Raw genomic sequence first — 23,471 nt, 5'->3', positions numbered from 1 at the left:
AAGAGGATCAGTACACATTGTATGAAAGTGCTGAGACATCACGGTGTATCGCATGAGATGTGCAAGTGTTATCTGTCAATTGAAAAAGAGAAATCTTTTCTGTTTTTCTAGGCTTTGAAATTTACTAGCAAATTATTTTCGCATGCTTTCTTAGATCTCCTTTCCGTAAGCGGTTCATTTAAAACCATTGCTGAGGAAGTAAGCTTTACAAATCTCTGAGTATCTTGGAAAATTCACGTGTGATTATGTGGCTGACATATTTTACTATGTTTGTATTGTGGCCAATGCTTAGACTGTCCAAACCAGGAGCAGGCATGTAGAAAGGTACAGTTAGGAAAGGACCTTTGCAGTGTTTTGGGTCTTAAATAAAGGAGTAATAGTCTGGAGTATATTTACTTGTATGGGTTTTTGCTTGTTTAAATGCTACTCACTCATTTTTTAAAAATAAATTGGTCGAGGGAGGACGAGAGCTTGACATCCCCATCTGCTGAGTCACTCCCCAAATGCCCAGGAAGGCTGAGACTGAACACATGGGTGGCGGGAACCCACCTGTTTGAGCCATCATTTCTGCCTCCCAGGGTCTACATGAACAGGAAGCTGGAGTCGTGAGCCAGAGTTTGGGTAACCAACCCCGTCACTCTGAGGGGGAACATGAGCATTCTAACTGGCATCTTGCCTGCTAGGCCAGGCACCTGTTCCAGAGTATTTGAAGCATTAAACTTTCTAATATATTTGGCATGGCTAGACTCACTACATATTTTCTTTCTTTTAATATATAGCAACTCTTCAGAGAGACCGAATCTTCAAACATTTTACGAGGAAGCGCCAGAGGGCTATGCGAAGGCGAGTCCACCAGATCAACGGTCACAAGTTCATGGCCACATACCTGAGACAACCCACTTACTGCTCTCACTGCAGGGAGTTCATCTGGTAAGAAGTCCCCCAGCTTGCCCCTTCAAAGGGCATCTCTGGGGACTTGCTCTGGGTAATGGGTAGCTTCAGCAGAAAGCTTATGACAAATGGGATTAAAAGGTAAGTTTATCTTGGTACAAAAACATTTGAAATCTGTGCCTATTAAGGGCCCTATTCATGGAGAATGCATGTTATGAAAAAAAAAACATATGTATAGATTTCAAAACGTTTTTATACCAAAGTAAACTTACCTTGAGTTATGTGTTTTGCAAACTTTTTTAGAAGTTTCTTTTCTTTTTTTATTGGAAAAGCAGAGAAATGGAAAGAGAGACAGGGATCTTCTGCTCACTGTTTCATTCCCCAAATGCCAGCAATAGCATTGGCTGGGCCAGACCAAAACCAGGAGCCAGGCACACCATCCTAGTCTTCTGTGTAGGTCGTAGGGTCTCTACAACCTTTAACACCTGCTACATCCCAGCATGTACATTAGCCACAAGCTTAGATTTGAACCCAGGCACTTGGGATCTAGGTATTCCAAGAAGAGTCGTAACTTCTGTGCTAAATGCCTGCCCACCCATGAGCTTTTTGAAGCACCCTCCTCCTGTGTTGACCACCCAATAGTTTAAATCCATTACAAAGTAAGTAGTAACTACAGACCCAAGTTTTAGTTATTCTTTCTTTTTTTTTTTTTCAATCATTTTGGGGAGTCATGAATGAGGCAAAAAGCATATGTAAGAGAGAAAAGCTACATAGTGAGTAAATAAATAGGTAATCAACAAACTGGGTGAAGAACCCCTGAGGAACAACTACCAACAGTGTTGCCATAAGAAAGCATGGGTCACATGATGGACCAGTGATGGGAATGAGTTACTGCAAGGACATGAACCACACAGCGGTGTGTTCCTGACGGTACTAACCTTCGGTGATCATCTGCTGTAATCTAATCTGTGGCAGTCAGGGACTCAGGTATTGAAAGATGAAAAAAATTCTCAAGCTTTAGGGCAAGATATTCCTATATGTACAACTGATACTTAATTCTCAATAGCAGATGTATAAGACAGACTGAACAAGTCATAATTATCTTTCATTAGAGGCAGCATTCAGTGTAAGTATTTGGAAAGAGAAGGAGGAAATCCCCTCTCCACACATCCACGTTTGCTGTTGTTTCTCTGAGCCATGTTGGTGGGAGAAAACACGGCTTCACAGCTGGAAAGGACACAGATGGTTTTCGCTGGAACACTAGGTCTTGAGCAGTCTTCTGGTATGGAGTGCTGACTGCTTGGGTCTCGCCCCTTTGAGCAGTCAGATCCTGGAGGCTAAGACCGACTCTCTGGTGTTTTAAATGGAGAGTTCTGCAAGGCTCTGCCAGCTGCTGGTGGGAAGCCCACAGAGGGGTGATAACATTCAACACCTCCAGAAGAGCCTCCGCCCACGTTTTCTGTAGCAAGAGCTGCAGCCATGGGTCTGCACACCCACGGGCCGCGCCCACCCTCGCTGCAGCCACAACCCCTGGCTTGTGGTCCACTGCTGACTGCTGGCTTTGCATGCTGGCCACCCACTGCTGACTGCTGGCTTTGCATGCTGGCCACCGCCCTGCACCGGCTGTGTCACCTCACACTGTTCTGCTCCCACCTCGATGTGATCTGTTTGGCCCCAGTAGGCATTTGTGGTGAAACTTTGACCTCAGCTAATGTTTGTCATGGAAACTTCTTCAAGTATTTCACTGAGTTTTTTTCCACCAAGGAAATATTAACTCCACCCCCAAGCAACCTTTCACTCTGCGACGCGTACCTACACACCTACACACACACCCACACACACACACACACACAAAACCTGGGTGCATGGATTACATCAACAAAATGTGCTTCAAAAGCTTCATGGAAAAGGAAATTAAAACAAAAGTTTATTTTGATGCCAAAACCTGTGAAAGCCACACATCAGCTTTTTATCATATACTCTTTCCATGGAGGTTTAAAGCCCCCTCCTGTTATGAGTGGCTGTTGGCCTTGAATCTCATCACCAAGTGTCTAGGGCCCAAAGAAGCAGACACAGCCCCAGGTGTCATCATCACGCTGTATGCATCACCACCGTGCTGGGGTGCTGCCTCCTGTGGTTTGTCACAGCTTTTGATGGGACAGCGTTAGCTTCTGGGCTGTGTGCGGCCCAGCCTGTGGACGTATCAGTGAGAATGAGAATAATAACATCATCATACACGGGGATATGCTTGGGAGAGAGCAGTTGTAGCTGTGGGCACAGGAGGGTGTGGGGAGGGTGGTGGGGTCAGACAGCTGCGGTGGGGTCAGACAGCTGCGGTGGGTTCTGCTTCCCGTGCGTGTGGCCGAGGGGCTTTACTTCAGGAAGCACAGGGTGGTGGAGTTCCACATCACCCCGAGGCTTGGGCATGCCAGCAGATGAGGGTGTCTGGAGGCTGCCAGAGAATGAGTGGGGTACACAGGGTACCCACCCATTTCTGTCCTCTGGAGTGTTCTGACTCTGCACACTATCCTTTGTGCCTCATAGTCTTTCAGAGAGCACAGCATCACTTCCCTCAAACTGGGTTTTTTTTCCCTCATAAAGAATCAGAGTGAAATTTATTTCCCTTTAAGGAACTGTAATGGTAGGAGACTTATGCTCAAATCCTGTGACTGATGGCAATTTTTTCTTCTCTGTTGTCTTCAATAGGGGAGTGTTTGGAAAACAGGGTTATCAATGCCAAGGTAAGAAAATTTGAAAAGCTGTATGTAATCTTACTCGTTTGTCAAAAGATGTGTATGCCAAGAGAAAATAGGATGCAGTCTGTTTATGTTGTAATAACAAGTGCCGAGATCAAAGAAGGCTCCACATGTTACGGTCTTTAGTTTGGGTTAGACCTTGGTGCATCTTAGTGCAGGTGGGACATTTTTATTTCTGAAGCCAAGCTGTCCACTAACGTTGCATTGGTAACATGTTGCCTCAGCAATGACATGAGTGCACTAAAAGCTAGGTCCTTTTTATGAGCCATTCCCTGAAATCTCAAAGGCACAGTTTTAGATTTTTACATCCCCATTGTTAGTAGGTGTGTGAAGTAGTGTGATGTTGTTATTTTCTTCTTTTCCAAGTTTTTATTAATTTATTTGTGAGGCAGACAGAGAGAGAGAGAGAGACAGAGAGAACTCCCCTCTGTTGGTATACCACCCAAATGCCCACAGTGGCTGGGGCTAAGCTGAGGCTCAAGCCAGGAACTGGGAACTCAACTAGGGTCTCCCACGTGGGTAGCAGGAGCTGAATTACTGCTGCCTCCCAGGGTCTTCTCTGGCAGGAAGCCTAGTTAGGAGTCAGATCTGGGAATGAAATCCAGGTACCCCACTGTGGGACACAAGTGTCCTGTTAGGCCAAACACCTGCCCCCACAGTGCTCTTCTAGTTGCCCTGAGGGGAGATAGAAACTATTTTCTTTTTTTTTTTTCTTGTAATTTTCTGATTTAACCAAAAAAGTGAGAAATGTTGAAAATAATGCTGTGGGTGGTCCTCTGAGTTATTAATCGTTAAATTCCAATTTTCACAATCCTAAAACAATCGGTTTAATGTCCTGGTAAAATTGGGAATTAAGTGGAAGGAATGATCAAAGCCCCTCCCTTGGGTGTGTTACCCAGGCTGGATCCAGCGATCCTTTTATCTGGGCCTCCTCAACCATGGGCTTTTATATAAAGTACCTATCATATTTGATGATTGATCAAATAGCACTACATGTCCTAGACTGACAGCCCACATCTCCATAAGAAAATCTCACTTTCTCTGAGGGAGGTGGGAGGTAAAACATTTCCCTTGGAAAAAATGAATTAGACCTACTTTTGAATCTAATTGTAACTAATGCGTATGAATAATTCTCCTGAGTTCCCAAAGACAGGGGGAAATGGAGGTAGAAGCAACGGGCAGCAATGCTAAACTCATATGTTAGGAATTCATCCCTAAATTAGGAGATGGTTCAGGGGCCAAGCTGGTTATTCGTTTTTCTCCTGTGCCTGCTGGTACACGGATGGCCCCCATTATCTGGTCTGATCATCTTACCAAGTCAAGTTGAAAACTCTGAAAGACACAAGATCAGAATTTTGAGTTTACCATACCTGATTCAGGATATGTCTCTGGTTACCTTGATTTATGTCTTCCCCTCTCTGGCCTGTCGTGCCAGGACGTTGGGTGGTCTGGTTTTCAGAGGGATCCTGCTATTTAAAGAGCAGTGCTCAGGAGATGTGAGAGTGCCCCTGTTATCGTCTTGCGGAGGGACCAAATGCCTGGGCAGGGAGAGGTATCTCGGGTGAGCTGGGAAGGAGCAGACTCGAGTGGGCATTTCAGAGCAAGGAAAATGATCCATCCCTAGGGACTTTAGGTGATAAGCAAAAGGGTCAGTTCTCCCAAGAGACACAATCATCCGTAACATGGAAGGGCCTGACAGCAAACATCGAAATGCTAAGATAAAGACTGGTGCAGAAACAGATCCAGTCTTAGCAGCCAGAGACCTCAGCAGCTCATCCCCACACAGACCCAGCAGTCAATGAGACCTCTGAATAGCACAGTCATCCTCTGACGCCAGCAGTACACTCCTTGCCACAGTGCGGATGTCACTTCTGAAGCTTGCAAGGAACATTGACCGACAGAGACCCCCTTCTGGGCCATAAAACACATTCACAAATATAAAAGATGAGAAGGCAGGAAAAAGTTATCTTTTCAGACCACAATGGAATTAAATTAGAAATCAGTGACAGAAGAGGAGCTGGAAAACTTCTCCAATATCTGAAGAAGAAACGACACATTCTTAGTTCCGTGGGTCAGAAAACGAAGGCTCACGAGAACATAAAAAATACTTGGAACCAAATGAAAATATAATTTATCCAAGTAGGCAAATGCAGCCAAAGCTCAAATGGAAAACTGCAGCATGACTGCATAGATCAGAAGCAAGAAGAGAGTCAGTACTTCAGACTTCCACGTTAGGAGATCTGGAGAACAAAGAGAAAAGTAATAAAGTGAGCAAGAAACCACAATGTAGAGAAGACGTCACAGCTGATTATTTGAAAAGATGGATAAAACTCATCAAGTCTAGCCCAGATGTTACAGAACAAACCAAATGCCTCAAAAAGAACCTTCAGTGTGAGACGTGATGACTTTGAAGTCCTGTCATGGATGAGGACCAGTTTTCTTTTTTGGCTCCAAGAACAACTTTTTTTTTTTTTCATTTTTTAACTATTATCATTTTGGAATACAGTTCCATAAGTCCTGGGATTTCCCCTTTTCCCTTCTCTCCCCCAGACTGAGTTCACCATATCATTACAACGGCATAGTTCCTCATAAACAGTCATATGTCCATCATTGTGGGCATGGACAATGGCAGAGAGCCCAGCATCCCGTTGTCAAGACACATCCAACAGTTTCACTGGGAGTCCATCCTCGATCCGGAAGTAGAGATGCATACTGCACCGTATCCTCACATCTGGACATGTCAGTCTCCACCACACAGTCACTATACATCCTCCAAGTGAAAAGCCCCAAAACAAAATCAACAACAGATAGAAAAACAGAAATTTACAATGCCATGAAGTTAAACAGCATGCCACTGGATATGATAGTCTCCATTACACAGTTACAATACATCCCCTTAAATGAAAAGCCACAAAACAAAAACCAAAAACAGGAAGGAAAAATAGCAACTTACAACACCATGAAGTTAAATAACGTGCTACTAAGTGACTGATGTAGAGGACCAGTTTTCTGGGCACTCTGCATTTTGTATGCTTTTGAGAAGCCAACCTGGTGAAAGCCAGGTTTGTTTTAAGATAGAGTGCTGTTGGCTGACAAATTACTTTCTTTATGTACTTAATCCTAAACTTTTCACATGTTTCAAAAAAGCCTTAAAATGCTAAATATTAAAAAACCTGAAAATGCTATTGCCCTGCTGGTTATGTTTATCTATTTTTTTTTAAGAGAGAGATTTGAAAGACAGAGTTAGAGAGGGAGAGATCTTCCATCTGCTTGTTCACTCCCCAAATGGCCACATTAGCCAGAGCTGGGCTGGTGTGAAGCTGGGAGCCAGGATCTTCATCCAGGTTGCTTATGTGGGTTCAGGGTCCCAGGAATTTGGGCCATCCTCTGCTTTTCAGGCACGTTAGCAGGGAGCTGAGTTTTAAGTGGAACAGCCTGTACTTGGTCTGGCACCCATATGGGATGCCAGCGCCACAGGCAGAGGCTTTGCTTGCTACACCATGTCATGGGCCCCATCTTCTGTTCATCTGCATTATCAGGTTTTTGTAGATTTTTGGGGGTGCAGGGAGGCTTGGGCAGGGAGGGAGATAGAAAATTCTTTGTCAAAACAAATTTACACATTGACATGGCTTAACCAGGATAAATCTATCCAAGTTAAAATTGCATTATAGACCAAAACTGCTGTATATAATGTAACAGTAGAGTTCCCTTAAAACACTGGGTCCTAGCTTCTATTGTAAGACTGCTGAAATGCAGTTCAGTTATTGAAGTTGCACTGTCAGTGATCTAGCCAAGACTGAATAAGTAATGTTACTCAGAAAATTCTGGGTGTGGGAACAATTACTTGAGTCACTCCATTAATATGTGTATTGAATGCCATTTCTGCTCCAGGCACTAAGGCACAGGGCAGCTGGATGCCAGAGGGTGTGAAGAGAGTTGGAGGGCCATGGGAGGTCACAGGAAGGACATGGGTTTCAGTTGGGAAAGGGGTCCAGGCTAGAGTACATCCACATGGAAGAGGTGATTTTGGAGTTGCAGCAGACTTAATTGGACAGTACGGAAAGGAGCTATCCAGGGGGTAGCAATGTATAGGGGAGGGTGAAGATTGTTTAGTTGTGCTGGCAACAGCTAAATCTGTAAAAGAAAGGGACAGGTAACCTCGGGTTGGGGGTGTGGCATTTGCCTGGGAAAACTGACCAGACAGGCAATGAGATGCCAAGTGAAGATTTTCCATCCTGGGGCAGCCATGTGCAGACTTGCCCAAGGGAAGAGCCCTCTGGTGGTGGGAGCATGTGCAGTCAGCAAAGAGGAAGGGCGCTCAGGCCCGATGATGGGCATTTAAAGCATGAGCCTAAGGATGGCGACGGAGAAGGTAGGAATGGGGAAGTACTGGCCGCCAACTCATGGGCCAGACATCCTAGCCAAGTGACAGTGGCATTGCATGGCCCCGTGGGCTGTGTGGCAAGCGTCTGATCAATGTATCGTTGCTGGATTTAATTTTCTAGTATGTACCTGCGTCGTCCATAAGCGCTGCCATCATCTGATTGTTACGGCCTGCACCTGCCAGAACAACATTAACAAAATGGATTCCAAGGTAAAAGGATGGCAGTGTGTGGATTAAGCACCCGCTGTCTTGTGTGTCTGTGTCTGGGGGGTGGGGTCCGGCGGGGGGCACTGTTGCTCTCCCTGTTCCATTGCCATGCCCTGCCTCTCTCCCGCAGTCCTTGACACTGAGGGTGGTAATGGACTTAACATTCTTCTCCTTGTTTGGGTTCTGTGACCTTTGCCTCTCTGTCCTTGGGTAGCAAAGCCTCTGTTTGCAAGGACTCTGGGAATGGCCAGCTGGGTGGAGATCACATGTTTAGAGAGAGCTTGGGTGGAATAAAAGGAACCTTCACCCTGGTACCCAACTACCTGAACTTGAACTCCAAACCAGTCTCCACCAGCCACCAATATCAAGCGTTCAGGCAAGGCCTACAGCTTCTTTTTGCCTCAGTCTTACTGAATCACAACTTCCCTCCCAGGGTCTTGGGGAGGGTTAAACCACAAAGCATGGATGTGATGAGTATATGGCAGACTGTGCACTGTGCTCCCAATTAAGGAGGCTGTTGGCTGGCTCCAACCTCTTAAGAATGCTCAAGACAGGAGGATCTCTAAGGGCACTTCCCAAAGTTTGTAAGAAGTGGAATTAAAGGATAAGCTTATTTTAGTGCCAAGAAAGTAAGAAATTCATGAATGCAAGGGTCTTTTGAAAATGTGTATTCTGAATTCTGTATTCAGGTTTAGGGTTTTTTTGCATCAAAATAAGCATCTTCCCATTCTCTTTTCTTCCACGGACTTTTAAAAGTGACTGTCCAGTGATGGGCTTCCCTCTGGTCCCCAGCATTGCATTCAACCAGAGGGAAGTCACACACCTTATATTCGGGAGGGAGGAAGCAGCTGGGGCGTTGCTGAGGATGCACAGTGGGGTTGTAGATGCCTTGGAAAGTCTGACCCGGACACAGTGGTTCAGTAGATGCTCAGGGTTTCCAGTGAGTATGCGCAGAGCTGGGAACCGCAGGTCTTAGGAGAGGGAGGAGTGACAAATGCCCTACTACAGGTGGTGGTGGGTGTGCATGACTGTGTCAGCTGTGGCGTGGGGTGCAGAAAGCATGGCCAGTGTAGCTATCACGGGACACACTGGTGTGGCCCAACTAACCAGTAGCTGCTGTCCCTTGGGGTAGATTCCTTCTGTGTATCCATGTCTTCTGAGCCACCTATGTTTATCTTCTCCAGAAACACAATTCCTAGAAAAACTGTGGTGATAGCAAGTATGTATTTGATCCATAAGACACCCATTCAATCCTGGGCTAAAAAAAAAGTCCTGGGAAGGGGATGTGGACGTGAAGGGGGAGTGAGGAGAGAGAGAGATATAGCCTGAGTAAAAGAGGGAAAATGAAAGTCTTCGTTTCTATGGGTCTCCCCCACCCCCTAAATGGTGGGCACTCTCTCTGTCTTGTTAATCTAGTTAGTAAGCCCCAAGTCACTCAACAGGGCCGAATCCTGTAAGGTGATCTACCCAGCTCAGGTGCTGGAGTAGCACTTGGCTCTGGCTGGGCTCCTATGATGGTTTCTGCAAAGGTGGCATGCTGAACTTTGATCTCTTATGCTCTCCCTTCCTGTCTACAGATTGCCGAGCAGAGGTTTGGCATCAACATCCCACACAAGTTCAATATCCACAACTACAAAGTGCCCACCTTCTGTGATCACTGTGGCTCCCTGCTCTGGGGCATCATGCGACAAGGGCTTCAATGCAAAAGTGAGTTACTGTGTACTGAGTACCCACTCCATTAGACTGTGAGCTTCTGGGGTTCTCTGAGCTCAGAACTTGATCTGGGGTGGGTGCCACAGCTATGTTCACATCTTTGTCATTTTGTGTTTGTATGTCCATGGCTATTTAATCCCAAATTCTTGTACCTGTCGATGATTTACGTCAACTGTTAAACAGCTGGATGTCATCTTCTGATTGCTGAGCAGGCGCTGTGTGCAGTGCCCCTCTCTTGTCCTGTGTATTGCTGCCCTCCTGCCGGTCCGTCCTCAGAATACCCTCCCACTTGCCACCCACTTCACAGCTACTATTTTTCTCCCTCATACAAATACTTTTTAAAATACAAGGATACTCTGAGAGGTTTGTGGAATACAATTTACTTGGATGCCGTAAATGTTAAAAATCCATGCAGGTCTTCAAAAAAAAAATGTGTGGACAATATATATCAGAGGAAGTCTATGCATGGATTTCTGAATTCTTTGCACCAACATAAACTTCTTTTTGAATCGCATTTTTTCCGTGAATTTTGGAAAAACACTTCTATATGGTTGATTTAAAGGCAGAGAGAAAGAGAGAGCAGATAGATCAGCTGCTGGTTCATGCTCCAAATACTTCAGAAAAGGGCTGGCTCCATAAAACAAGAGCAGTTGGGTGCCGTTTCAGTTCCATCTGCCCTCAGCAGGGCTCATACAAGAACCTCCATCTGGATTTATTTCTAATGAAACCTCAGCTCCAGGGCCAGCGTTTTGCGCAGCAGCAGTATCCCTGGGAACGTCTGCGTCCTGTGTCAGAGTGCTCGGGTTCCAGTCCTGGCCTCACTTCTGACTTGAGCTTCCGGCTGTTGATGTGCAGGCTGGGAAGTAACAGGTGATGGCTGCTTGAAGTTCAGGCTTTCGCTGTCCCAGCTCTGGCTGTTGTGTGCATTCGTTGGGGAGCAAACCAGCAGATGGGAGATCGCTAAATGAAAACAATATATTAAAAAAAAAAACCAGAATTTCTCAGGTCCTTCATCATTCAGACCAGTGCCAGCAGCTTTTTCCTCTTCCAATCAGTGTTTCTTTACCTGACCCTCAGAGGGTATAAGAGGGTGCCTTCTGCTCCCTCCATCTCTCCCAAAGCAGTTAGCGCCACGGGCTGCAAACCCTGAAAACCGCAGCCCCACAAGATGCGTGCCCAGTGCTCCCAGGGCTGGCCATCTGCGGCGATACTCAGACAGCAGGCTGTCCCTAGAGCCCCTGACTTGTCTTGTGTGAGCAGTGTTCTGTCTGTGGCATTGAGACTGCTGCCTTGCAGGAGGCAAAGAAGAAAGTGACTTGACACGCATCTTTGTGATTTAATTGGCTGTACTTGTCACTGTGATGGACGTTTTAATCTTTATGCCGGATCGTGGCAGTAAGTCAGCAGTGACTATTTCCCGTGAGTTCGGTGAATGTGTTTCATCAAGTCATGATGAAAAGATGGCCTTGCCAACCTGTTCTCCTTCAGGGTGCCAGGCATTCCGCTCCTGCACAAAGCAGAGAGAGAGAGAGAGAAAATGCCACAGGGCTGAGTTTCATTCTGTGAAAGGCAACCTTGTCCAGCCTGCCTGAGTTTCATTGTCGTTTCTGGGCTCTCAAAAGTTCTGCGTTTTGTGGCCATGTTGACTTGGCTTCCTTTTGAACCTGGTTTTTCTTTTTCTGTCCCCTGCAGTCTGTAAAATGAACGTACACATCCGATGTCAAGCGAACGTGGCCCCCAACTGTGGGGTCAATGCCGTGGAGCTCGCCAAGACCCTGGCCGGCATGGGGCTACAACCTGGAAACATTTCACCCACCTCGGTGAGACGCTGCTGCTTTACAGACTGGTGATTTGCAGGCTGGATGGGGTGGGGCCAGATGGGAGTACACGATGTACTCAATCAGCAGGATTGCTGTCCTTCCCACAGCGTTTTGTTCCACCAGTGAAATTCTATGTGTAGAGAAAAGAGAAGCAGAAAGGAACAGGGCTGGCATTCTTGTTGTAGCAGGTAAGGCTGCCTCCTTCTCTGACAGCATCCCATACAGACACTTGTGTTCTGGCTGCTCCACTTCTGATTCAGCTCCCCGGCAGAGGTCTGGGAAAAGCAGCAGAGAATGGCCCAGGTGCTTGGACCCCTGCCACCCATAAGGGTGTTCCAGATAGAACTTCTGGCCTCTGTCCGCAGCCTGGCCCAGCCCTGGCCGTTGCAAACATCTAGGGAGTGAACCAATGGATGGAAGTGATCTTGCTCTCTGTAACTCTGACTTTGACAATAAATAAGTCTTTTTTTTTTTCCAAATCAGTCATGAACTTGCAGGGAGGGAGGCATGAAGAAGGATCTCTCTCACCCCCATCCTTCATTTTTAAAATCAGCTTCTTGTTTGTGGTCTGCTGAAATGCCTAGCACCCGGAGGGCCTGTGTTGTGCTCCTGGCTGAGGTGCTGACAGGACCGTTGACTGTCATGCTGGCCCTCAACTTCCTCTTCCCTGAAGGGTGGAACCTGTAGGTCACTGAAGCTGACCACAGTGCTGGAAGCCAGCAGTGGCGCGGTGTTGGTGTAGGCTCCGGGAACCTGTGGCTTGTGCTCACGGAGGACCAATGGTTCCTTCCTCTGGGCGTTGGGAGGTGGGTGGAGAGCTGTCAGCACCAGGGCCAGTTGTTTCCTGCAGCCAGAGAGACCACCTTGCTGGCCAGCATGTGCTGAGAGTCGAGGCTCAGTGGAGGTGAGGGCCAGGAGAACTGGTCAGTGTTGTGTGATGTCTAGGGACCAGTGGATTCTCGGGTCAATCGTGTAGTCGTCTCTGGGTACTCAGGCAGGGAAGCGTAGTGCCTGGGAGGCTCCTGGAAATTCAGACACTGTAAACACAGTCCACCTGGTTTCCAGTCTCCTGCATGTCTCCTGTCTTGTCCAGCGGGAACTTTGAGTGACAGTGTGGCTCTTGATCTCAGGAGAGTACTGTAAAAATCAATGCAGTCTGACTCGTGGACAGGCAGGCTGGATGCTGATTGGGAAGGAGGGATTTCTTTCCTTTCTTCCTGGGAGAGACAGTGAAAGAGAATGAGCGCTCCCTGCAAGCGTTGCTCAGAAGTTGCCCTGTGTAAATTATTCTTGGCTAAATAGATGCTAAGCTCCCGATGTCAGACTTTTGATCTGCTTTCTGGGAGCAGTTTGTCACAGACCTGTCCCTGTGTGGACATCTATGGCCTCACAACTGTGAAGGGACCTGGATTCGGGGGTGGGGGGACCAGCCCACGGCCACTAGGGGCGCGACGTGTCCTTCCTGCTGCAGGGGATGACACGGAGTCAGGGTTGTTTTGATCAAGGCAGATTTGCTTTCTACCAGAAGTCTACAGAATGAACACTTGTGTCCAAATAATTGCATTTCCAGAATTATCCCAAGACATTTTAGGTTGGTAATGACAGCATGGCCTAAGTTTATAAGGGGACCTTTTTTTTTTTAATTAATTACATTGCATTATGTGACACAGTTTCATAGGCACTGGGATTCCCCCAACCCTTCCCCAAACCCTCCCCTCATGGTGGATTCCTCCACCTTGTTGCGTTACCACAGTTCAAATTCAGTTGAGATTCTTTCATGGCAAGCATATACCAAGCATAAAGTCCAGCATCTTATTGTCCAGACAAATTCAGCGGCTTGTTGAGGAGACCATCTCTGGTCTGAAGGTAGAGCCGGCAGAGTATCATCCCGATCAATTAAAAGCCCCGACATAACATCAGCAACAATTTATAACATTATGGAATTAATTGACATGGTATTGAGTAACCAATATGCTAAAAAAAAAATGCGAGTTCTTAACCACATCCTGTGACTTCTTCATTGACATTTCAATTTTAGTTTATAAATAACCGGGTTCTATACAGCTGAAAATGGCTATAGATTACTATGGAGCAGCGAGGACCTGAACCCATACTCTGAATGAAATGTTGGCATTGTAAGCTGTGGCTTAGTCCACTGCACCACAATGGTGATGCAGTGACATTTTAAAAAATAATTATTAGAGATGAAGAAGAAAAACCAGACAACGGACAGAGATTTCATGTCTGTTGGCTCTCTTCCCAAATGACAGCCAGGGCCGGGCCTGGCCAAAGCTGAGAGCCAGGAGCTCAGCCCGAGTCTCCTGCATGAGTGGCAGGGAGTCAGGTACTTGAGCCATCACTGCACCTCCCCTAGGTTGCACTCTAGCAGGGAGCTAGAATCAGTCACAGCACACTCTCAAACCTAGCTAAGGATGGGACACAAGTGTCCCAGCGGTCACCTTAGCCACTAGGTCAAACGCCCTATGCCTACAATTAACTTTTTAAATAGATTTATTTATATACTGGAAAATCAGGGTCCCAAGGCTTTGGGCCACCTTCTACTGCTTTTCCAGGCCACAAGCAGCGAACTGAAAGGAAACTGGAGCATCTGGGATACGAACTAGTGCCCATATGGGGTCCTGGCGCATACAAGGCGAGGACTTCAGTCATTAGACTTATTGTGGCAGGCCCTAAGTTCTGTTTCTTACATAATATAAAATGTCATATTTAAGAGTCTTATTTGTGGCGTGGTGCCTCCTTAATAGAGCTTCATTCTCTGGGCTGACTTGAACACGGCTCCTTGCAAGTAGATAGACACTAGGTGGCGCTCTTGGAATCTGATTGCTCTGACTGATACTTCGCTCCAAGGCTTCCCATGTAAGAACACGTGGGAACTCCGTGGCTCCGGTGAACTTGACAGATTTTTGTTTTTTGCACTTTTTGGGCACAGACCAGAAGCTGATACTGACATGGCTGTGAGCTGCAGGGCCTGGCCTGCCCTTGTCTCCTGTGTCCAACTGAGGTGAAGTTGCCAGTGAAGTCTTACCCAACTGTTCATGCTGCAATTCCTTATTTTTTTTATATTTATTTATTTGAAAGGAAGATTTATGGAAAGACAGGGAGAGATAGAGATCTTCCAGCTTCTTGTTCATTTCCCATATGGTGGCAACAGCTAAAGGCTGGTTCAAAGTCAAGGACCAGGATGTTTGGGTCTCCCGCGTGGGCCCAGGCCATTAGGGCATCTTTCATTGCTTTCGCAGGCACACTAAGAGGGACCTGGATTGGAAGTGGAGCAGCCGGGGATCAAACCAGTGCCCGTAAGGGATGCTGGCAACCCAGGGAACAGTTCCACCCTCCGTGCCATATTGCCAGCTCCCCACACTGCCATTCATGATCCTGTGATTTCCTGCCTCTTTACAGAAACTTGTCTCCAGGTCGACCCTCAGACGACAGGGCAAGGAGAGCATCAAGGAAGGAAATGGGGTCGGGGTCCATTCTTCCAGTCGGCTCGGTCTTGACAACTTTGAGTTCCTCCGAGTGCTGGGGAAGGGGAGTTTTGGGAAGGTGAGTACTGTGTGTGTGTGTGTGTGTATTCGTGCACACTCTCATGTCTCATGTGCGCCCTTGCCCTGAGGACTCTCAGACAGCCCTCACGCCCCCTCTGCTTCTCTGCTCCAGGTGATGCTTGCGAGGATGAAGGATACGGGAGACCTGTACGCGGTGAAGGTGCTCAAGAAGGATGTGATTCTGCAGGACGATGACGTGGAGTGCACCATGACCGAGAAGAGGATCCTGTCCCTGGCCCGCAATCACCCCTTCCTCACCCAGCTATTCTGCTGCTTCCAGACCCCAGTAAGTCAGGCTTGTATTTTCTGCTTCTATGGAGTCAGTGGAATTGCCAAGATTTCGAGGGCAGGCCTGTGGTCACATGCTTGGGTCACGTGCATCCCGTATTGGGGTGTGTGGGTTCCAGAGCCAGCTGTGCTCGTGACCAGCTCCCTGCAGATGCCGACCCTGGCAGGTGCGAGTGACTAGGTCTCTGGCACCCAGATGAGACAGCTGGAATGCATGGGCTTCGGCACAACTGGCTGTTGTGGCCGTTTGGCAAATGAACTAGTGAATGAGGCCTCTTTTTCTCTCTCATCAAATAAACATAGCTTGAAAGGTTTATTTATTTATTTGAAAGGTAGAGTTAGAGAGGGAAAGATGGGCAGAGTTCTTATTTCTACTGATTCACTTCCCAGATGACCACAAAAGCCAGGGCTGGACCAGGTAGAAGCCAGGAGGGAGCCTGGAACTTCTGGGAACAGGGGTCCAAGCCCCTAAGCCATCTTGTGCTGCTTTCCCAGGCACATTAGAGGGAGTTGGATTGGAAGCAACATGGGCAGGGCTTGAAGAGGTGCCCAGATGGGATGCCAGTGTTGCACATGCCACAATAGCAGCTGCAAGTGAGTAAATGTGTGCTTGAAAAGATGCTTTACTTACCTGGCACCGTGATCATGCAGGGGGTCTTCCCAGGGCGAGGCTCATCCGTTACATGTGGGATATGCCGACCCCTGTGACCTCCCCAGATGTGGGACACTCAACTGCATCCTGTGTGGTCGTGGAGGACTGCACTTGTGCTCTCTCCTTAAAAAAAAGAAGGAAGAGATGCCCCAGATTTCAAGAGGTTAAGTATCGGAACTTTCTGGGGATGGGCTCCCCAGCTAGGAGTGTACACACGTACTTCAGAGTATTCAAGGGGAAAAATGGAATTAACTGTTTATTTTTGGTGCAGGAAATTTGAAATCCATGTAAATGTTTCATAATGTGCACTGATTTCAGATTTCTTATGTGCTTCCATTATAATTCTATTTCCCACGCATTTTTTGAATTACTCTTGTGTGAAAGTACTGATTACCTCTGGTGTCCTCTGACCAAAAAAGGTGGAAACCAGTGAGCCAACCCTGCCTGCACCATTGTCCTGGAGAAGCGGTGCCTGGAGGCTTGACAGGCCGTCACACCTCACTCTCTGAAGGGTGCAGGAATCTCAAATGGAGTCAGTGTTGTGGGCTGATCCTCTTGGTGACTTTGACGAAGACTCTGCTTCTAAATTCTGGACTGCTTCTGACCAGAGTCCAGAGGATCTGGAAAGGGCACGTTGAATTGGAACATGCCAGGGCACTGCTTTTGCCCGCAAACGAGCATCCTTCGCTTGGTACCTGAACTTCACTTGGGGTGCTGATCTGCCTGTCTGTGGTGACATATGGTTAGGAATGCTTTGGGCTGCAACCCCCTGTTAAATTCAACAGGGATCTAGGCAATTTAGAAAGGGTAGGTTTCGTCCATTAGTGATATCCCATCCTGGGATGTCTGCTATGAATGATGTTAGGGTTGGATTTTTTGCTTAGTAACATTCCTGCCACTTGGCACTTGAAGACATTTACAGCGGCCCTACATGCCAGCCCTTCTCATGGCCACAGCTGAAGCTGGAAGCACAGGGGCGGACATGAAAGATGGCACAGGCTACTTCCTGTTGTTCAGGGAGCAGATTTTCCTGGGTTGGATCAGCTGCTGTTGGCACCAGATGAGGCTAGAAGAGCAAACCTGTGGCCATGCTTGTCGTCCCTGGTGTGCCATGATCAGTTGGCAGGCATGCCCTGGGTCGGGGATCTGTTGCCTATTTGGAAGTGAGCTTCTTTTGCCAGTGATGAAGTAAACTGGTTCCTGAGAAGATACAGGGAGGGTCTGCCACAGGTGTGCCAGAACCTTCTTGTGGCCAAAAGGATTATGGACGAGGGAGTTCTGGGCATGTCTGTTGGCTGTGCTACTTCTGAGAAAGTGGGGCATGCCTTGGGATCAGGCTGGGACATCACACCTGGGCAGGGGTGGGGCAGTGCACAGCAGCTGAGGTGGAGGACAGGCCACGTTAGAATTGCTTGGGTTGAGAGAATGAAGGTGAAGATGCCACAGAAGGGAAGCAGCGCGCACCCTGCTGGTGGAGACGTGGAACATCAGGCGTGAATACAGCTAGGTGTGTTGAGCGACTTGAGGCAAAGGGGGTTGCAGTGAGCGTGGGAGTGCCACTGTGTCTCACAGGTGGCTGTCACTGCCTGTGGATGCATGCCCGGGATTGGGAGTGCTAGGATAGCATGCTGTTTCTACATTTAGACTTTGAGGAGCCACCATACTGTTTTCTGCAGTGGCTGCGCTAACATTCCCACCAGCAGTGAGCGCGGAGTCCTTTCTCTGCGTCCTTACCAGCACCTGTTACTCTGACGTTTTGACCACCGTCTCGCCGGAGTGAAGTGGTCGCTCATCATCGTCTTGTCTTGCATTTCCCTGATGATGAGCGGTGGTGAGCATTTTTGGGGGATACCAGTTGGCCATTTCTCATGCTCTCCATTGGGAAATGTGTTAGCCCTTTTCAGGGTGGGTTGTTGGCCTGCTGTTTTTCACTCGCTGTCGATTCTGGATGATATCCCTTTGTCCGATGAATAGCTTGCAAATACGTTCTCCCACTCTGTAGGTCCTGTCTTTCCTTTGTTCCTTTGCTATACAAAAGCTCTTTCACTTGGTGAGATCCCGTGGAATATTTTTGCTTCGATTTTTGCCTTTGTCCTCTCACAATGTCATGTTACATCTCAGATTTAGGCGTCTAATCCATTATTCACTCATGTTAATTGATACTGATATAAAAAGATTCAGTGTAATCCATAGAAACAATTCTAAGAGTATGCTGATCTTTACTGCCCTCTTTTCCCTCCCATCGTCCTTTTTGACCCATTTTGAGCTGAACGATTCATTTTCTTTTTTTTTTTTTTTAAAGATTTATTCATTTTATTACAGCCAGATATACACAGAGGAGGAGAGACAGAGAGGAAGATCTTCCATCCGATGATTCACTCCCCAAGTGAGCCGCAACGGCCGGTGCGCGCCGATCCGATGCCAGGAACCAGGAACCTCCTCCGGGTCTCCCACGTGGGTGCAGGGTCCCAATGCATTGGGTCGTCCTCGACTGCTCTCCCAGGCCACAAGCAGGGAGCTGGATGGGAAGTGGAGCTGCCGGGATTAGAACGGGCGCCCATATGGGATCCCAGGGCTTTCAAGGCGAGGACTTTAGCTGCTAGGCCACGCCGCCGGGCCCTGAATGATTCATTTTCAAATGGTGAGAGATCAGGGTCTTAACTTCATTCTTCTGCCTGTGCTTGCCAAATTTTCCCAGTAACCCATTGTTTTAAAAACTATCCTTGTCGGACCCGGCGGCGTGGCCTAGCGGCTAAAGTCCTCGCCTTGAATGCCCTGGGATCCCATATGGGCGCCCGTTCTAATCCCGGCAGCTCCACTTCCCATCCAGCTCCCTGCTTGTGGCCTGGGAGAGCAGTCGAGGACGGCCCAATGCATTAGGACCCTGCACCCACGTGGGAGACCCAGAAGAGGTTCCTGGTTCCCGGCATCGGATCGGCGCGCACCGGCCCGTTGTGGCTCACTTGGGGAGTCAATCATTGGATGGAAGATCTTCCTCTCTGTCTCTCCTCCTCTCTGTATATCTGACTTTGTAATAAATAAACCTTAAAAAAAAAAAACTATGCTTGTCTCTGTGTTTGTTCTTAGCAACTTGACTAAAAATCAGTTGACTGCGGATGTATGATTATACTTCAAGGATTTCCATTCTGGCTTTGTGGGTTTGTGGAGATATTTTTGCTAATTTAATTACTATGGATTTGTTCTGTGTTTTCAAGTCAGCTAGTGTAATGCCTCCCACTTCGTCCTTATTGCACAAAATTGCCTTGGCCATCCTGGGTCTGTGTTTGGTCCACCTGAGTTCCGGTAGTGTTTTTGTGTCTTTCCTAGCACTGTGGAAAATGTCCTTAGGCTTGAATCGTTTGGTGTTGTGTCCATGAATCAGGCACACTGATTCTTATGGCCCGCCAACACTGGTGTCTTCCCATCTCTCCGTGTCCTCTGAAGTCCCTTCACCGATAATCTGTGGTTTCCATGCAGTGAGCTTTCACCTCTTCGCTTGTCTAGCCCCGGATGTTAGACTGTTTGATGGACTGATCGGTTAGAGCTGTAGGGAGCAGGATTGCTCTCTGGCTTCCTTTCCAGATGGTTCAATGTTGTTGTGTATGTCAGTGCTGCTGAGTTTGGCTTGTTGCATTCAAAGTGTTTTTCGTAGCACCAACAGCTTTGTAGTGTCGTCTCCTGGCTTTCCATGCATAAGGGCATGTCATTTGCAAACAGTGACATCGACTTCCTCCTTTCCAATCTGAATATCCTTCATTTCTTTATCTTGCCTGATGGTTCTAAGACTTCCAGTGCCAGATTGAATAAAAGAGGTGAAAACTGGGCAGCTTGGGGGCGAGCACTGTGGTGCAGCAGCTTAAGCCATTGCCTGCAGCACCAGCATCCTTTGTGGGCACTGGTTCAAATCCCAGCTGCTCTACTATTAATCCAGTGCCTGGGAAGACAGCAGACGCTGGCCCAAATGCTTAGACCCCTGCAGTCACGTGGGAGAACCCAAAGTAGCTCTGACTCTGACCTGCTTGGCCTAGCCCTGGCTGCTGCAGCTGGCTGGGAGGCGCAAGCCTCTCCAAGAGGTAGAGGATGGCTTCTTGAGCCTCAGTTTCCCCTTATGACCCTGGCTTGTTGAGGCTTTCCCACCCCCAAGGGCCTTTAGCTGCCTTCACACCCTCAAAGGAGAGAGGTTTCAGCTCAGCGCTAGTGAGAGGCAACCGGGTTAGGGTTAGGCTGGGGCACCAGTCACCTGCCGAGTTTCCCAGCACCCAGCGGCCAGGCTAGGTGGTTGTTCTGAATGCCTTCTTCAGGCCCCAGCCAGCCAGATGCATTCCCAGGACATTCGTTGGCAATCGCAATTGACTGATCACCCCCGTTGGTGCGGCTGCACTGGCCGCAAGTTCCTGCTGCTGGAGAGGCTACAGCATTGCCTTCTGCTCCACTGCTGGGGAATTTTACGTACAAACAGGAATCCCTGGGATTCCGTGTGTGCAAATGCCTCCCCAACAATTCCACTGTGTTATGGTTGGGTAGAATGAGACATTAATCTGGAATGGATTGGGAGCATAATGAGTATATCATGTGGAATGCCTTGTTTTCCAGGAAAGTATGTAATTATGCTCTGTACCAAAAATACAGCAGCCACATGGGATTCCCAGCATCGAGCTGTGGAAGTCCTTGATTAGCAGTGTTTTCTTCCAGTGAAAGTTCTACATCCAGCCGCAAGGTGGCAGTCGTTACCACAAAGTGATTTTTGCTTCTCTGCGAAGCTAACAGGAAGTTTGCCCCTGCCTCAGATTTGCGTGATAAATAAGGAGGAAGCGACTTTAGAGCATCCACCAGTTCTCATGCTTTGAGAGGCTGTCGGTCCTCTGTTCCCCCAGTTTCCAGATCCATCTACTACGGATCATAAATATTTCCAACGTGCATCAGGTCTGTGCTGAACACGTACAGATTTTAACTTTATGAAACTTTCCTCCTGAAAAGTACAGCAACTGTTCATGTAGCTTGTAGGTTGCATTGGGTTTTATGAAGTAGGCCTGAAGTGATTTAAGGTGTACAGGAGGGTGTGGAAAGCTTTGTGCCAATACCACATTACTCCCAGGTAGCTATTGGTGACCTGACTGAGAGGGAGCAAGGATCTGGCAGGATCTCCCTTGGGTGCTGAGGGACTGTACAGTGCCTTGTGCTCAAGGTTTGTAAGATGGCGGCTCCACCACGTTCCTGGTGTTGGTGTCCCTGGGTGTGTGTGTCTGTCCACTGGTCAGAAATCTTCCACCATGACTGTCTGCATTCGCTGTGGCTTGAAATTCAGCAGATACTAATCAGGGCACCATGCTGAACTCCACCAGCCTGCCCAGAGGAACTCAGCAGGCAGCTGGATGAGGTGTGCAGTGACGCTTAAGCTCCAGCTGTTCCAGTGAAGGCCCCTGTACCTGCCTGGGAGGGGAGGCCCCTCTTCTAGCCCTGGGGGAGGAATATCCCCCAGGCCCAGAGGAAGACAGAGGAGAGCAGGTTCAAGTTCAGGTCAGCCTGCTCCTCGTCTGTCAGTTCCTGGGTTGCCTTTGGCCAAGTGCAGTGGGGCCACTGGCCTTCACTTCCTGTAGGCTCAGATGGCCTCCCAGCTGTGGGCAGGGAACCAGCACTGCCCTTGGCAACAGACAGCCCGGATTCTGGTCTAGCTTTTCCTCCAATGTGAAAGGTTGGAGTCTGTCCCAGGATTCCACTGTACCTTAAAGTTCCCCTTGTCACAATGAAGGCAGGATGGGGGAGGGGTCGCCTCACACTGTCCGGTGCTACAGGGCCTCCTCCCCCACACTGAGAAAGAATGTCCTGGGAGGGCAGGTAGCCAAGATGCCACTTGGCATTCATTCCCCTGTCCCTCAGGGCAGTGCCTGGGTTCTAGTCCAGGCCCGGCTTCACTTCCAGCCTCCAGCCTCAAGGTCTTGGGTTCCTGATGCGTGGACTGACCCCTGAGCTCGCGGCTTCGGCCCACCCCAATCCTGGCTGCTGCGGCCATTTGGAAAGAAAAGCAGCCAAGCGGCCATCTCCTGTCAATCTCAAATTCATAAAATAATATGACCAATAAAATAATAAAATTCAAATAAGCATTTTAATAAAGAAAATGTCCTGTGGTGCCCCGGTGGCCAGCATAGACCCCCACGTGGAGAGTGAACTGTCAGGAAGGAGGATCTGGGAAGAAAATGATAAGCACATTTTTCAATCTGAGATGCTATCAAATTTATACACCCATACATGATCCTCCTCCCAAATTCTTCAGCTGTAAGTGTTGCATGCCAGCTCATAATTAAATTGACATCCTCATACATTTCTGATAACGCCAACAGCCTATAAATGATTTAATCACATGCATCGCTGCCCATACAAATGTTTATGCTTTTGGTCCTGTAGATTTTATTTCTGATAAACTAGCCTATGAAAACAGTCCGGGAGTCCATGTTGTTATACAAATAGTTTATCTGTTTCTTTAGCTCATTGATTGGTTTTTGGCAGACGTAGCCCCAGTCTCCCTTCTCCCCCTCCTAACCCCGCCTGGCTCTGAGAACCACCTTGCCACTCTGTCACAGAGTCTGGCTTTCCTGGGAGATCATGCAGTATGTATACCTGCCCAGCTAGTTCTACCCGGTGGAATCCTCCAGGTTCCTCCAGGTTGTAGCAAAGGACACTTTTCTTCCTTCTTGAGGCTGCATCTTACTCCATTGTGGATATATCCCATATCCCACATTTTCCGTATCCGTTGACCCATTGGTGAACACATAAGGGGATTCCATAGCTTGGCTGTTGTGAATAAAGCCACCGCAGACAAGGGAGGGCAAACGTTGCTTTGACACTGTGATTTCGTTTCTTTGACATGTCTGCCTGGCGGTAGATTTTCCACATCTTGTGGTCGTTCTAGCTTTCCGTTTTTGAGGGATTTTCATACTGTTTTCCATGTTGAGTGTGCTGATTACATTCCCATAAACTGTATGCAAGCGCCCTCTTCCGATCCTCGCCAACGCCCCCCTAGCATCTTGTTGATGCTGGCTCTCTGACAGGTGTAAAGCAAACCTCACTGTGGTTTTGATTTGTACTTTCATAATCGGTGACGTTGAGCACTTTTTCATACACTTTTTAGCCATTTGGAGATTCTCTCCCCTCCGCCACCCCTCAAGATTGCCTTGAAAGTCAGAGTTAGAGAGAGAG

General features: G+C 47.9%; 1 protein-coding gene and 1 pseudogene across 1 annotated transcript in view; both read left to right on the top strand.

The window, feature by feature from the left end:
• The window catches only part of PRKCH (protein kinase C eta), a 231,865-nt gene that overhangs the window by 124,446 nt on the left and 83,948 nt on the right, over positions 1–23,471 (top strand). The window contains exons 3-9 of the mRNA XM_004597630.4: positions 780–930; positions 3,598–3,632; positions 8,153–8,241; positions 9,816–9,945; positions 11,644–11,771; positions 15,192–15,335; positions 15,450–15,623. Coding sequence (XP_004597687.2) covers positions 780–930; positions 3,598–3,632; positions 8,153–8,241; positions 9,816–9,945; positions 11,644–11,771; positions 15,192–15,335; positions 15,450–15,623 — 851 coding nt within the window. The remainder of the gene's footprint in view (positions 1–779; positions 931–3,597; positions 3,633–8,152; positions 8,242–9,815; positions 9,946–11,643; positions 11,772–15,191; positions 15,336–15,449; positions 15,624–23,471) is intronic.
• Positions 16,249–16,403, top strand: LOC118759817 (U1 spliceosomal RNA; annotated as a pseudogene).

Source organism: Ochotona princeps, chromosome 26 (assembly GCF_030435755.1).
Source record: "Ochotona princeps isolate mOchPri1 chromosome 26, mOchPri1.hap1, whole genome shotgun sequence".
NCBI lineage: Eukaryota > Metazoa > Chordata > Mammalia > Lagomorpha > Ochotonidae > Ochotona > Ochotona princeps.
The sequence above is the reverse complement of the archived record's forward strand: the minus strand, read 5'-3'. Positions and strand labels throughout refer to the sequence as shown.